The sequence below is a fragment of the Kryptolebias marmoratus genome, linkage group LG4, assembly GCF_001649575.2.
Source record: "Kryptolebias marmoratus isolate JLee-2015 linkage group LG4, ASM164957v2, whole genome shotgun sequence".
Lineage (NCBI taxonomy): Eukaryota > Metazoa > Chordata > Actinopteri > Cyprinodontiformes > Rivulidae > Kryptolebias > Kryptolebias marmoratus.
In genome coordinates this window covers 18,285,736-18,299,068 of record NC_051433.1, presented here as the reverse complement: position 1 = coordinate 18,299,068, position 13,333 = coordinate 18,285,736, and the positions used below count along the sequence as shown (strand labels likewise).

The 13,333-nt window shown below is 38.8% G+C and overlaps 1 protein-coding gene across 1 annotated transcript; it reads left to right on the top strand.

The window, feature by feature from the left end:
- The first annotated feature begins 2,319 nt into the window (after window positions 1-2,319).
- Window positions 2,320-13,061, top strand: tgm2b (transglutaminase 2b). Its single transcript, XM_017422762.3, has 13 exons — window positions 2,320-2,455; window positions 5,451-5,630; window positions 6,475-6,693; window positions 6,961-7,079; window positions 7,456-7,584; window positions 7,701-7,878; window positions 8,035-8,164; window positions 8,293-8,396; window positions 8,475-8,714; window positions 9,906-10,181; window positions 10,272-10,432; window positions 11,846-11,982; window positions 12,524-13,061. The coding sequence occupies exons 1-13, from the start codon at window positions 2,446-2,448 to the stop codon at window positions 12,672-12,674; spliced, it is 2,034 nt and encodes a 677-aa protein (XP_017278251.1). The 5' UTR covers window positions 2,320-2,445; the 3' UTR covers window positions 12,675-13,061.
- Window positions 13,062-13,333: the final 272 nt, after the last annotated feature.

Genomic DNA, 13,333 nt, shown 5'->3' with positions numbered 1-13,333 from the left:
GCCAGTCTGAAATGTCCTTTCTATCATCAAAATGTCTCTTTAACACAAGCTAAAGTTAGAAACTGATAGAAAATACAGATGTGTTGAAGTTAAAGTGAACAGACTTTAGAACCTTTGTTTTTATTTGCTGTTTTGTTAAAGGTTGTATTTAACTCCCTTTACTGCAAAACATGCAGCAGTAAAAGTGCCATGGGTGACATATAAAAATGATATTTATATATAAAAATGGTTATAAAAAATATAGAATTGCCGAAGTATAAATGTGTGCAGTATCAGCTTTGCAAAGGACTGCAGTAAATCCCAGTTATAACCTGCATAACAGATCCCACTTCCCTGAATACCCACAGATGGATTTAATGATAGTGGCCAAGATGATAAAGCACACAAAGTTTTTTAACCCTCTCGTGGCTTTTGGGTCAAATTGAGCCAATGTTACAAGGGCTTCTCTACCTCCCTTCATCTCTCTCTCTCTCTTGAGAGTTTCAGGAAGGTTAAAAGTCTCATGATGATGAAAGAACGGAAATAAAAGACTGAAGATATCCAATAATAAGGTTGCACTTGCAAGTTTTCCTGGTATGGTGCAGTTACAAATATTATTATAGCAAATGTGTATGTTTCCAGGTTGTTTCTGTAGAGCTGACAGCTTCATCTGTAAAGAAGACTGGATAATAGATGCTGCAGCTTAACTGAAGCTGCAACAGCTGTTTGATGCATCTGTTAGAGTAACATCCTTGTGTACTTACTGTTCAAACTTAGACTTTAGCTTATCACTGAATTTACATTCCTGGGATACCTTTGAAGCCAAAACTTTAGTCTTCAGAAATTCAGTTCTTTTTATCTATGTATAGGAGAAAAAAAATGTATTAATCAGCTTGTTCTCCATTTTTTGTGATGCTGGAGTCTTGTGTACGAAGAGGAACTATTATAACCTTTCCTCTATTAAATGACAGCTTAGAGATGTAGTCTATCTGAATAGAGCTTATTACTTTTCATGACCAACAAACCTAATTTAACACAGAAAAATACATACATATCAACAACTAAAGGTCTGTCTCTATGTTTTTTTTGTTTTTCTTTACCATTCCACCAGTCCTCCTGACTAAATATAGTAGACTGTAATTTAGTTCAGAGGAAATGTTGTTTATATAAGAGCTCATTTTGTGTTTGCTGGAGACGATTTCATCAACTGAATGAACTTGCCACCCTATTTAATTCAGTTAAATTGATAAAAATGTCTCTGTGGCACTGAGGTACCTGTTAACCTTCATTGGGTGTGTATTTTACAGGAACGTGGGGTGTTGGTAATCATACAGCAGATCATACATACAGACTCTCTTATTGCAGGCTGTGTGCTTTAGCAACTTTCATTGCTTTGCTCATCATTGCCACTGCCATATTCCCACTAATAAAAGCCCTTTTAAAGGTAGAAATCCAAAGATACATTCACAAATGAGAATTTTTGTTAAAATAAATTGTACTAACTTAAGTACTAAAAGAGAGAACATGACAGAAAACAAAACCTTTTACCTTATGAAAGTCACATAGATGTTTCTAAGACCCAAATCTCCCTTTTCCCATCAATTTTTGGTGTTTTTTAATATTTATATTAAAACAGCTACTGTAGGAGTTTGCCTTATTGCCACTTAAATAAAAAAGGCTGTTTTTGGAAAATTCTTTGTGAATATAGCAAAGTTTCTCTCTCTCTCTCTCTCTCTCTATATATATATATATATATATATATATATATAAGGCAAACTCCTACAGTAGCTTTTTAAATATAAATATTGAAAAACACCAAAAATTGGTGGAAAAAAGGGAGATTTAGGTCTTAGAAACATCTATGTGACTTTCATAGATGTTCCTTTTATACATATCCTGACACTTAAATAAAAAAGGCTGTTTGTGGAAAATTCTTCGTGAATATACCCAAGTTTCTTTAATTTGATGTGAAAGTTTTATTGGGTCACAGGAGACATATTGTAAAGTGGGTCTGGCTGCTCCTATGTCCAGGAAAATGTGCCTGATGTGTGTGTGCAGTATTTATCTGTGTGTTTACCGATTTGCTGTTTTATTTATTTATGCATTTTTTTTAACACCATATTTATTGAAATACCTCTCGGTAGCTTTCCACTGACCGTGCTGCTTGTGAAACAGTGAACTATTTGGGTGCACCAAATAATGAGTAGTTTTCACTGTAACTGATGACTGAATCCAATGACGCGTGTTCGACTGAATCAGGGTTTGATGCGCTGCGTGTGCTCGCGCAGCGGATGCTCGCGTGCGCCAGCTGCGCGCTCCTCCTCGAGCCAACAGCTCCCCCACCCCCACCCCTCCTTATTGAGGAGGGTCGTCTCACTCCCTCTATAAATGACCGAAGGAAGAGCACAGAAAGGACTGAGAGAGCAACAAATTCATTCAGACCAGTTCAGGTAAACCTCAGGAGTCATGGCGACAGGTAAGTTCATTTAACACACCTCACAGATGATTAGTTAACATGTTCACCGTTTTCACAAACTAGCTGAATCTGGTCACTTCACAGCAAGTCTTGTAGATGTGGATGTGTATGTCTAGATGATGTTATGGAGGTGCAAATGTCACAAAATGTTTCCAAAGATGTGGGAATGTGTAGAGTTCTGTTTAAAGTTGCACATCCATTTGTGTAGAAGAATGGCATTTAGATAAGCTGAATTTATAAAGGAAAAAAAAAAAAAGTATGAGAACCAGCAGGAAAAAACTCTGCACCTGCATGTGAAGTTTACTCAGAATATTTTCACAACTGAATGTAAAGCCACAGAAAAGATTTCACGGATGTGCGATATGGTTTTTACGCACACATGGCAGCTGAGAACATACATTTTGATAAATGTTTGTTCTCATATCCTATACTTTAAAGCGCAATTACAGCATGATTCTCAATTCTGCTGCTGCGAGGTAATAAGCCTGCTCTCGGCTATCTGACAGACCTGCGCTTTGACTTAAATGCTTCTTGTCAGACATGCTTCAGAAGTCACTTGGATCTGAAGCATGAGGAGCAGAGCAGGTGGGCGGAGGTGATGGAGTGATCAGTCAGAGTGAGAGGTTCAAGTGCTCTGTCTTTATCTTACCGGTTTATTTTTTATGAACATGCACCACTTGGGTCTTACTTAAATTTGATCCATTTGCACAGTTTTAATTGTGCCCAGAAAGATAGATAGATAGATAGATAGATAGATAGATAGATAGATAGATAGATAGATAGATAGATAGATAGATAGATAGATAGATAGATAGATAGATAGATAGATAGATAGATAGATAGATAGGCATGAACAATAAACATCAAATTAAATGACAATTATTTCCCATTCATTCTTACTATACGTTAAGCTTGTTTACAGTCTTGTCTTTGCTGTTGATAAATGCAGCTCCTGTAGGGTTAAACTTTCACACAAAGCTCTTGCTGTCATCAACACGCTGTAATGCATAGCTTCTAACGTGGACCCAGGTCACTTTCCACTCCAGCAACACACAGCTGGAGATCTGAATGTTGAGATCTGTCTGAACCTTTTAAAGAAACGTTTCTCTCCGGTCTCTGGTGCAGGTGGCAGTTGCTCTGAGACCTTGAGATATAACATAGCAGCTGAAAGCAGCTGAAGCGTCCAATTATTGAGTCTATTTTTAAAGGCAGAGCCAGAGCACACAAATAGTTTACTTTAAAAACCTGTCAGGGTATTTATAAAGCGCCAAACATTGAGCAATTAACATTTTTATGATCAAATGCTATAGGTTAAAAGCTTGATTTTGACCTGGATGTCAACTGAAAAGAAGCACAAAATTTAAAAACCTTTCAACAAGAGCTTTTTCTCCTGCCTGTATTTTTTTATTCACCTTTCAAGGACTCTAAGTGTCCATTGGAACATCTAAATTTAAGTAAAGTAAACATTGCTGAGAACCCAAACACCAGTTACATCTATTTTCCGTTTGTTGCGAAGAAGCATTCATTTGGTCTTGAAGTGCCTGAGATGGAGACCTGAGGTGGGTGTCACCGGGAGGACTGAGCATTTCTTTCACTGCAGGCTGTTTGCATAGTGGTATTTCCAGGACTAAAACAGTGTCACCACACCATGTCAGGTATTTTTTGTTTAAATTCCCTTTTGAGGTTCATACTTGCCTCGGTGTTGGTGGTGAGAAAGTGTCTTTGAGTCGGAGGGGGTGTGGTTGGAATGGTGGGAGGGCAGCATGGCATTTCAATTTGATGCTAAGTAATGCGCAGGAATTAGCTGCAGGTGGAGAATGTTTAACTGTGAACCATATGTGTGCAGGGAGTCCACAACGGCTTTAGTTTAAACTCATACACGTGTGATGTTCAGGAGACTTTTCTTTTTTCTGTTTTTGAGGTCAATCGCTTTCTCCCAACAATAACCACAAATCAATATAGAAAACAAGACATCTTGCAATTTCTTTCTCTCTCTTTTCTTGTTTTTCTTCTTACGATTCTGGGTCTCAGATCAGCACATGGCATTAATTTAGTAATCGTTTTCATGTTCTTTCACAGGTTTTAATGGGTTCTCCTGCCTTTACAGTAAAGCCTTCTCCTCCAGATGGTTCTTCAATAACCTCTTAAATAGTAATAGCTCTCCAGGGTTATTCTCATAGTGTTTTGGCAGCTCATACTGTATATGAGTTTTTAAAAAACAGCCTCAACAATGCTTTTGCTGGTGTACACTACCCTAATGTTTTTTTCAATTACATCTTGGACTGAGACCATGATCAATAAAACACTGGGTCCCAGGCCAGTTCTGAGAAAGAATCTGTCTCACAAGTTTATGTAAAACAGCAGGAAGTCTTTATAGCTCAGTATTTAAGTTTGAAGCCCAGACTTGACATCACCTCCTTGCAATGGTTTCACGGGCTGGTTTTACACAATGGCTCAGTGTAGGGGGAGATGCTAACTTACAGAGAAACTTCATCATTGGGAGCGTTACATCAGAGGACCCAAGCATTTCGTTCAAACATGCATTCAAAGGGTGGGACTTTATTTGTCAATGCAAGCCCCCGGAGAGGGTGAATGTGCAGGGAGTGACTGTCTGACTTTCACAGAATATGAGCATCATTTACAATCTTGAAGAAACAAGATTCTACTTGACCAAAGATGAGTGAATTCGGCTTGAAAAATGTGCTTGTTGTTCTGTGGTACTCTCTAAATTAAATAAAATTTCCTTTTCATTTATACTTCAAAATTTTAGAGTTTTGGGAGCTTTATAAAAGAACATATTTTACTTTACTGCCATAAATAAAAGAAAACAAAATGCAGCTTATTACCCAAACACAAATAAATACAGTTGTAAAAAGTTAGGATTACTATGAAATAAACTTTGATCTTATATGAGAGAGTAATATAAAATTTCAAATGGAATATCTACAGTTGTTAAGTTAGTCTTTGACCTATGTTTGTATTTTCTTCATTGAAGCTCTGGACATCGATCACTGGGACCTGGAGTGTGGGTTTAACAACTATGACCATCATACCGATCTCAACGGAGTGGATCGACTCATCGTGAGGAGAGGCCAGCCGTTCAGCATCAGTTTATATCTTCGATCTGGGAGCTACCAGCCGGGTGTCAGCTCCCTAGACTGCATCGCGGAAACAGGTGCTAACTCCTTTGAGTCAGCTTTTTATTGGACTAAATCAAACAAAAAATATGTTTCTTCTAGTTAAAGTTTTTCTTGTACGGTACAGTGGTCACTGAAACAACATTTTTGCATCGAAGCTTTGTGTCAGACTGTTAACAGAAAAGCATTGTGCCTATTTCCTTGGATTCAGAAAGTCAGGGTACACTTGACCACCTCTTACTGTGTGCTGACATTACTTTTGTTGATACCTATTCAAAAGTGAAAAGGGAAAAGGAGCAACAATGTTAATGGAAAAAGAAAAGGAGAGCTTTCATATTGTAGCTGTAAGATGTGTTCTGATTTCCACTGTTAACTCCAAAGCCTTTCTGAACTTTTAAACAAGTGTAAATGAGCTGTTCTGTTATTGCTGGGAGCCCAGGACACTGTTGTCTTCAGAATATGAGAACTGAAACCCCTTTGTGTTTTTTCCTCTTTCAATGGAAGAAACTCTTATGAAGACTCTTATCCGACCCGTTGCACAACGTCGGATGGAACAGGAAACATAGCTTGCCAAAAGGGAAGCATATGTATAATTGTAGATAACACTATCAAGTTTTGAAACAAAAGCATATTTGAAATGATTGTAGTCAGTAAAGATGAGGTGGTCCAAATGTTTGCATTTGCTTTTGTTGGCCTTACCGAATGGAAAATGTCAAGTCTTTTAGACTTGAATCGGAATAAATCACTGAAGGAAGCTGTTGCTTTTACACAGTGAAGCTATCCATGGACAAATAGTACAATATAAGCTGGTGCAAATAATTAATAAAGCCACTTTTTTTCTTTCAGACAATTTGCTCTAACTATGTTCACTGTTTGGTGCAGGTCCTCAGCCCTCTGAGAAGTACGGCACCAGGGCTTGCTTCGGTCTGTCTTGTAACATTGACACATCCTGCTGGAGCGCCGCCGTAATCAGTCCCGCCGGGGACATGGTGGCCCTGTCCATCTGCTCTGCTTGCGATGCTCCCATTGGCCGCTACACCCTCACCCTGGGGCAGTCAGCGAGGATTGAGTTCATTCTGCTCTTTAACCCCTGGTGTCCAGGTGGGTAAACACACAGCGTGAGCCGTCAGTCAGAGCTTTGCAAAGTGCTTTGATGATCACGTTTCACTTCTGAGGAACAGAGCTACTCAGGAGCAGTGAAGAAATCATACATGGTGATTGCTGTAATCTGTTCCTTAATTACTGTGTGGCGTCAAGCAATGCTTTAGAGTTTCAGGAACATGTTTGAAAGAAACACCACTACATCATCAGTCATGTTCGAGTTACAACATGTATGAGGACATTATTTGTATTGTGTCTTGGCAACAGGGGATGCAGTATACATGGACAATGAGCAGAGTTTGTCAGAGTATGTCTTGTCTCAGGATGGAATCATATTTCGGGGCAACTACAAATATCCCATTCCCACTCCCTGGAACTTTGGCCAGGTACCAACACCAACATTGACACTGTCAGCCCCTTTACATCCTACACACAGTCAATCAGATAAGCCAGCACCGTGTCAGAGAGGTGAAGGAGTTTAAACTCCTCTCCGTTTGATAAGAGAAAAGATATGCAACAAATAATTTAAGATGTGCTATGTATTGCAAAAACCTTTACGTGATGGTACACTTTGGTACCATGGACGTCTAATCTTTTACATCTTACTGCATTTTACTCATCAGATCACATTTTCAGAAAGGTTTTCATTTAAAAAAAAGAAAGAAAAACAACATGAATCTTGATCTTAGTCTGTTTTTTTATTTTTCCATTTTTTATTTTTTACTAATAAATTAATAATTACTTAACTTGATGTTGCTACAGTTTGAAAGTGGAATCCTGGATATTTGTCTGAGAATTCTGGATATGAATCCCAAATGCCTGCGTAATCCTGGCAAAGACTGCTCAGGGAGAAGAAATCCTATCTATGTGTCCCGGGTTCTGAGCGCCATGGTACGGCCTGACACTGCTCATTTGAATCTGTTCAAATATAATAAATTCTGTTTATATATACATATGTTTTTGTTGTTGTTATTATTATTGATATTGATGTGAAAACTGTCTGGCAGGTGAACTGTAATGACGACAAAGGGGTGTTGCTGGGAAAGTGGGAAGGTGGCTATGAAGGGGGCGTGAGTCCATTATTTTGGCGGGGCAGTTTGGAGATTCTGCGTAACTGGGAGAAACAAGCCTGTCAGCCGGTTCGCTTTGGACAGTGCTGGGTGTTTGCTGCAGTGGCCTGCTCAGGTAAGGATAGGTTGAGTTGAGAGGAAAAGCATTTTATTTATCTCAAACGTACACAATATATCAAATGACCAGACATGTAAAAACACGACTTTTATAGGTAATTTGACTCTCCCTTAAGTATCGTGGTACTTAATATGTTATTGTTCATACCATCAGTTTCCAGAGCTCTGGGCATCCCCTGTCGAGTCGTAACCAACTACCTGTCTGCCCACGACAGTAACAACAACCTGGTGATTGAGCGCATCGTTAATGAGAATGGGCAACTCATTCACAAAGAAATGATCTGGTTAGAACTCATTCTCCTTGTGTTTTACTTTAGCCTACTCACAGAAAAAGTGAGTAAAACTGATTCCTTTGCAGCAGAAGCACATGTCTTCCATACATTAAGAGTTATGATGTGTTTTATATTTTCAGGAACTATCACTGCTGGGTGGAGAGCTGGATGACCAGACCCGACCTCAAACCTGACTTTAACGGCTGGCAGGCCAGTGACCCCACACCCCAGGAAAAGAGTGAAGGTGACAAATGCTTTTTCTTTTTTTTAAGACTAGGATGATCAAGTCAGTTTTAGTTCTGACGTTTTCCTCTTATCTCAGGTGTGTATTGCTGTGGCCCCGTTCCCCTGAAGGCCATCAAAGAAGGCGAGCTCACCTTCAAGTATGATGCCCCGTTTGTTTTTGCTGAAGTCAATGCTGACGTTGTCACATTCATGAAGAAAAAAGACGGCAGCACTTCGAATGTCACTTCAACCACTTCGGTGGGTCAAAAGATCAGCACCAAGAGTGTTGGCAGTGACACCAGAGAGGACATTACTCATCTCTACAAATACCCTGAAGGTAACAAAGGCTGCTGTAAATACTTGACAAATGGTACTAGGGACCTCCGTTTTATTACAACAATAATGCAAACTGCATGTTTTCTTTTATTGCTAAGATTTTATGTGTAAGGGCATAATAAAAGTTATCCAGTCCAGTCCAAATTTTAAAATTACGTAAATAAAACTAGCTTTGTTCAGTTGAGAAAACCACATCAAGCTAAATACATGGTCTCATGTCAAAGTGTAGCGATCTATTATTAGCTATGTGGCATTCTGAAAAACAATTTTAAAAAAAACGTTTCTTTTTTGGCTACCCATTACCCTTGCCTTATCGAAGACTTTTGCCCTTTTTATGACTGATGCCACTGCTGATAAGTTATTGATAACTATTTGATAGATCACTTCATAAATGACCAGAATATCCTTTTAAGGTGTTACTGTCTAAAAAGCAGAGGCAGTTTGCTGCTCTGAAGGATTCATGTTTCCACGAGCAGTGTCACAGACAAGCAGCTGTTGCTGTCCATAAATCTGCAAAGAGTTATGTGTCCATTTTCAAAGGATTTGTAATCCATCTTTCTACAGTAAAAAAGGCTGTTGTAAAATGTGAAACATTAAACACAGTGGTCATTCTTCTCAATAGCTGACATCCTTAGCATATTAAATGTTAAATTTTATGATAAAGTTAGAAGACTGATCATGTATGGCTTGTTTATAAAAAGAGATATCAGAAAAAAGTCACTTTTCTTTAAGAAATATTTTTGTATCTAGGTTGTATTGTTGTTAAAGTTGCATCTTAAGAAACCACAGAACAACGTAGACAGACAAAACCAAGGTGAAGAAGTGTGGACTTGCTTCACAGCAGCACCATGTTAGCTGAAACCAGATGCAGGGTATCAGTACAAGAGCCTCATACCAGCTTTCAAATACAAGGGAGGAGCAATCATAGTTTGAGCCTGTTTTTCTTCTCAGGCCCTGCTGTCGCTGAGTTGACCATGAATTCCTCTGAACAAAAAAAAAAATCTTCTAGAGTCAAATATGTCAGACAGCTGAAACTCAGCCAAAAGTGGATCTTACTAAAACACGATCTACTCCAGCAGAGCAATAAATCTACAACAGACAACTTTACATAAAGTTTATTAATTTGTCATGTTAAATGTTTCACTGTAATATTCTGAACACAACACAAAAACTTTGGCGCTTCTATTCTCAGGTTCGGACGAAGAGCGGGAGGCTTTTAAGAAAGCCAACCATCAAAACAAGCTGCTGCAGCAGAAGCCAGATGCAGGCCTCCAACTCAGCATCAAAGTGACATCAGACATGAAGAAGGGTTGCGACTTTGACGTGTTTGCTGTTGTTACTAACAACACAGAAAGTGAGAAGACGTGTCGCCTGGTGTTTGGATCCTGCGTTGTGTCCTACAACGGGGTGCTGGGAGGGAACTGTGGCTTTAAAGACCTGCTTAATGTGGCGCTCTCTCCAGGAGCAGGTGAGCCATGTCAGCACGTGTCAGAGTATGACGTTGACACGCCGCTAGCTATTTTTAAACCAAAATATTCTGCCTGTTTTCTTCTTTTAGAGAGACGAGTTCCACTAAGGCTGAATTACTCCAAATATGGTGTCCAACTTACAGAGGACAACCTAATCCGTCTGGCAGCTCTGCTGCAGGACTACTCCACTGGGGAGGCAAAACTGGCTGTGAGAAACATTGTTCTGGACAATCCTGAGATCAAAGTTAGAGTGAGTACAAAACACGCTGCAGAAAACAAAGCAGGAAAAGGGGGTAACTGTTTGTGTCACTCTCAGTAGAATAGTAAAATCTAAGTTATCTATGTATGTAATGTTTCACACAAATTTGTGAGAAGGTGATGGAGCCTGAATGTGTGTTTAGCATAGATTTCTATACGGAGAACAGGGTGAAAGCAGAAACTACTATCAGTGTTTTCATAGTCTTCACAGGCTTTCATTGGCTTGTGTCTTCTCCCAAAGATTGAGTGCAAGCAGCCCTGTGGGTTGTTGCCCCTCATGTTCAAGTGTCCTATCATAGGCCTTCAACAACCTTGTTTATAGTTCTTTATGTTTATGTTTTTATATTATTGTTTAACCTGCCCTTTAAAAAACATTTTTGACAGTGAATGGTACATTTTCATCCTCCATGCCAAAATGGCCCACCCCTTGAGTCACTGAAACTTGAAATTTATATGAAACAAAAGAAATTGGAATATAATACAAAATTCAATTATAAAAATGTGATGGAATAAAGATTTTATGTGATACAGATGACATAATTTGTTCTGAAGGAAACAACAAATTATGAATTAACTGAAAAAGAGCCTTTATAATCTCATCTGATATCATCGGAGGGAACAAGCAGCAGACGAACTGTGAGATGAAGAGGACCAGAAATACTTTATGTCCGATTCTGATTGTGGCTGGAGTTCAAGGCTGGTTTGGAAGCTGACTGCCCTGGACAGGACTGGAGCGGGAGGATTCAGGCAGATGTGATAATTATCCTTAAGTCCGGGAGATAACAGTGTAAATTACAAAAACAAACTCTTAATGCCTAATTAGGAGCTGGTCGAAGAATGTTCAATGCCGCCCTGATGGAACTTCAAACTGAAGAATAGTTACAAAGCTCGGGCTTACATACCGCAGACACTGAGTAAATGTTGATTATTCAGGAAGTTTGATTATCAAGGAGTGCCGTGCTCTGAGACACATAAGGAACCTGGAAGAAAAACAATGAAAGGAGATTAAAAAAAATAAGAAACACAAAGACTGAGGTGCTGCGACAGTTCATTTAGATTGTGTCCTTTTGACTTCATAAACAAGGCATGGACTGTTCTAACCAGTCCTTTACAGATCTCGGTTTCATTAAGTGTATGTGTTCACATATATATATATATATATATATATATATATATATATATATATATATATATATATATATATATATCACATATGTTATTTGACTGAAACATTTTTGAAGCCAAATGAAGTTGTGAAAGCTCAGTATTAGTCAAAGGTTACTGTTCAAATGAATTTTTGTTGCATTATTGTGGAGCTACAGAAGAAAGTCCACACAACTACAGATTTCTTGATAAATCAGCACACAATATGGGTCTCTATTTATGTAGTCCCTGTGCCCTACAGATCCTGGGTGAACCAAAGGAGAACCGGAAGCTGGCTGCTGAGATTACCCTCAAGAACCCCCTACCAGAACCTCTGGACAACTGCTGCTTCAGCATCGAGGGCGCAAACCTCACTGGGGGTTGCATCATCTCTGAGAGGTTGTTTGATTATGTCTTAATCCAGTTCAGCAGTGAGTTATTGAAGTAGGAAGGAAGACAAGTTAAACTTTTGACCTCTTTTAAAAAATATTACTTCCTGATTTGTCATTCAAATTCTAAGAGAAGTTTTGTTGTTGCGAGACTTGTTGCCCTGCCCTCTGCAGTAAAGAAGCACACTGATGCAGAAATTTACTGCACAGGAGATCGCTTGTGTAGACAGGAGATTTAGAAAGAACAAATAACCACCAAGCCTTCCAAATGTAACTCCTTCATGAATCTACATGTATGATTTGATCCTACAAAGTTAAACAAGGATTAATTGTTCATTATTAATGACCACATGGCTGTTCAACAATGTATCTGTATGATCCAGTGCTGTCACATGACCTTTTCTGCAAAGCAATTCAAACTCTTCAGCTGTGTCTGCATCATTTCCATAAATGGCCACAAGAATGGTTTCTTTCTTTGTCGTAATCTATCTTGATGATAACACCCTTCCTGCTGCTTTTACGACTTTAATGCTTAAATATTTACCTTACAGGCTGGGCTGCACGGTGGGACCTGGGGAAGAGGCCAAAGTTAAAATCTACTTCACTCCCACTCATTCTGGGCTGAGAAAGCTGGTGGTCAACTTCGATAGTAACAAGCTGGGTCACGTCAAGGGTTACAGGAATGTAATTATTGGAAAATAAAACTAGTGCTGCTTCATTACGTTGGAAACTTTTCCCTCCCTTTATCAGATCTTTAGAGCAATACAAAAACATGTAAATGCTTTCTTTGCTTCACTTGTATACTCTGTTATTTTCTCATTCTCTCCTCCTATTGTTTATGTAGTGACTTTTATGTTATCTGTTGCAGAGCGATCATCATTTTAATGTGACTAAAGAGTGCTTTGTGCTCATTAAGGCTAATACACCTAGCAGAACCTTTAAAAAACAATATATATACTTTTATCCAACAGTCTGAAGTGCTAATTGCTATTAGTAGTGAGTAGTAGTAGCATTTACTGTAAATCCTTTGTACTTTTTTATACATGTACCACAATAAAAGGGCTGTTTGCAAATGCTGTTTTTCTCCATAAGAAAAGAAGTATGAATGCAATGCGTAGACTGACATCTGCACTGGTGAAATGGGGTACGATGTAAGTAGCATCTGGTGTGAGGCTGTATCCCCTGTTCACATTTGGCCAACATTAAAAACTGTATTTCTGTAGCTGATCATAAATAATCATGAACAGTTTATGTTTGACATAACTCATAGGTGTAATCCTGCAAACGTTCTTCTGCAGGAGCACCTCCATTCACTGCAGATATGCTGATCTAAGTGTTTCTCCACGTCCCACCTAGCATAT

Coding starts and splice junctions, on each gene's coding strand:
- tgm2b (XM_017422762.3), top strand. Junction 8,165..8,292: donor ATTCACAAAGAAATGATCTG/GTTAGAACTCAT, acceptor TTATATTTTCAG/GAACTATCACTGCTGGGTGG. Junction 11,983..12,523: donor GGTTGCATCATCTCTGAGAG/GTTGTTTGATTA, acceptor TTTACCTTACAG/GCTGGGCTGCACGGTGGGAC.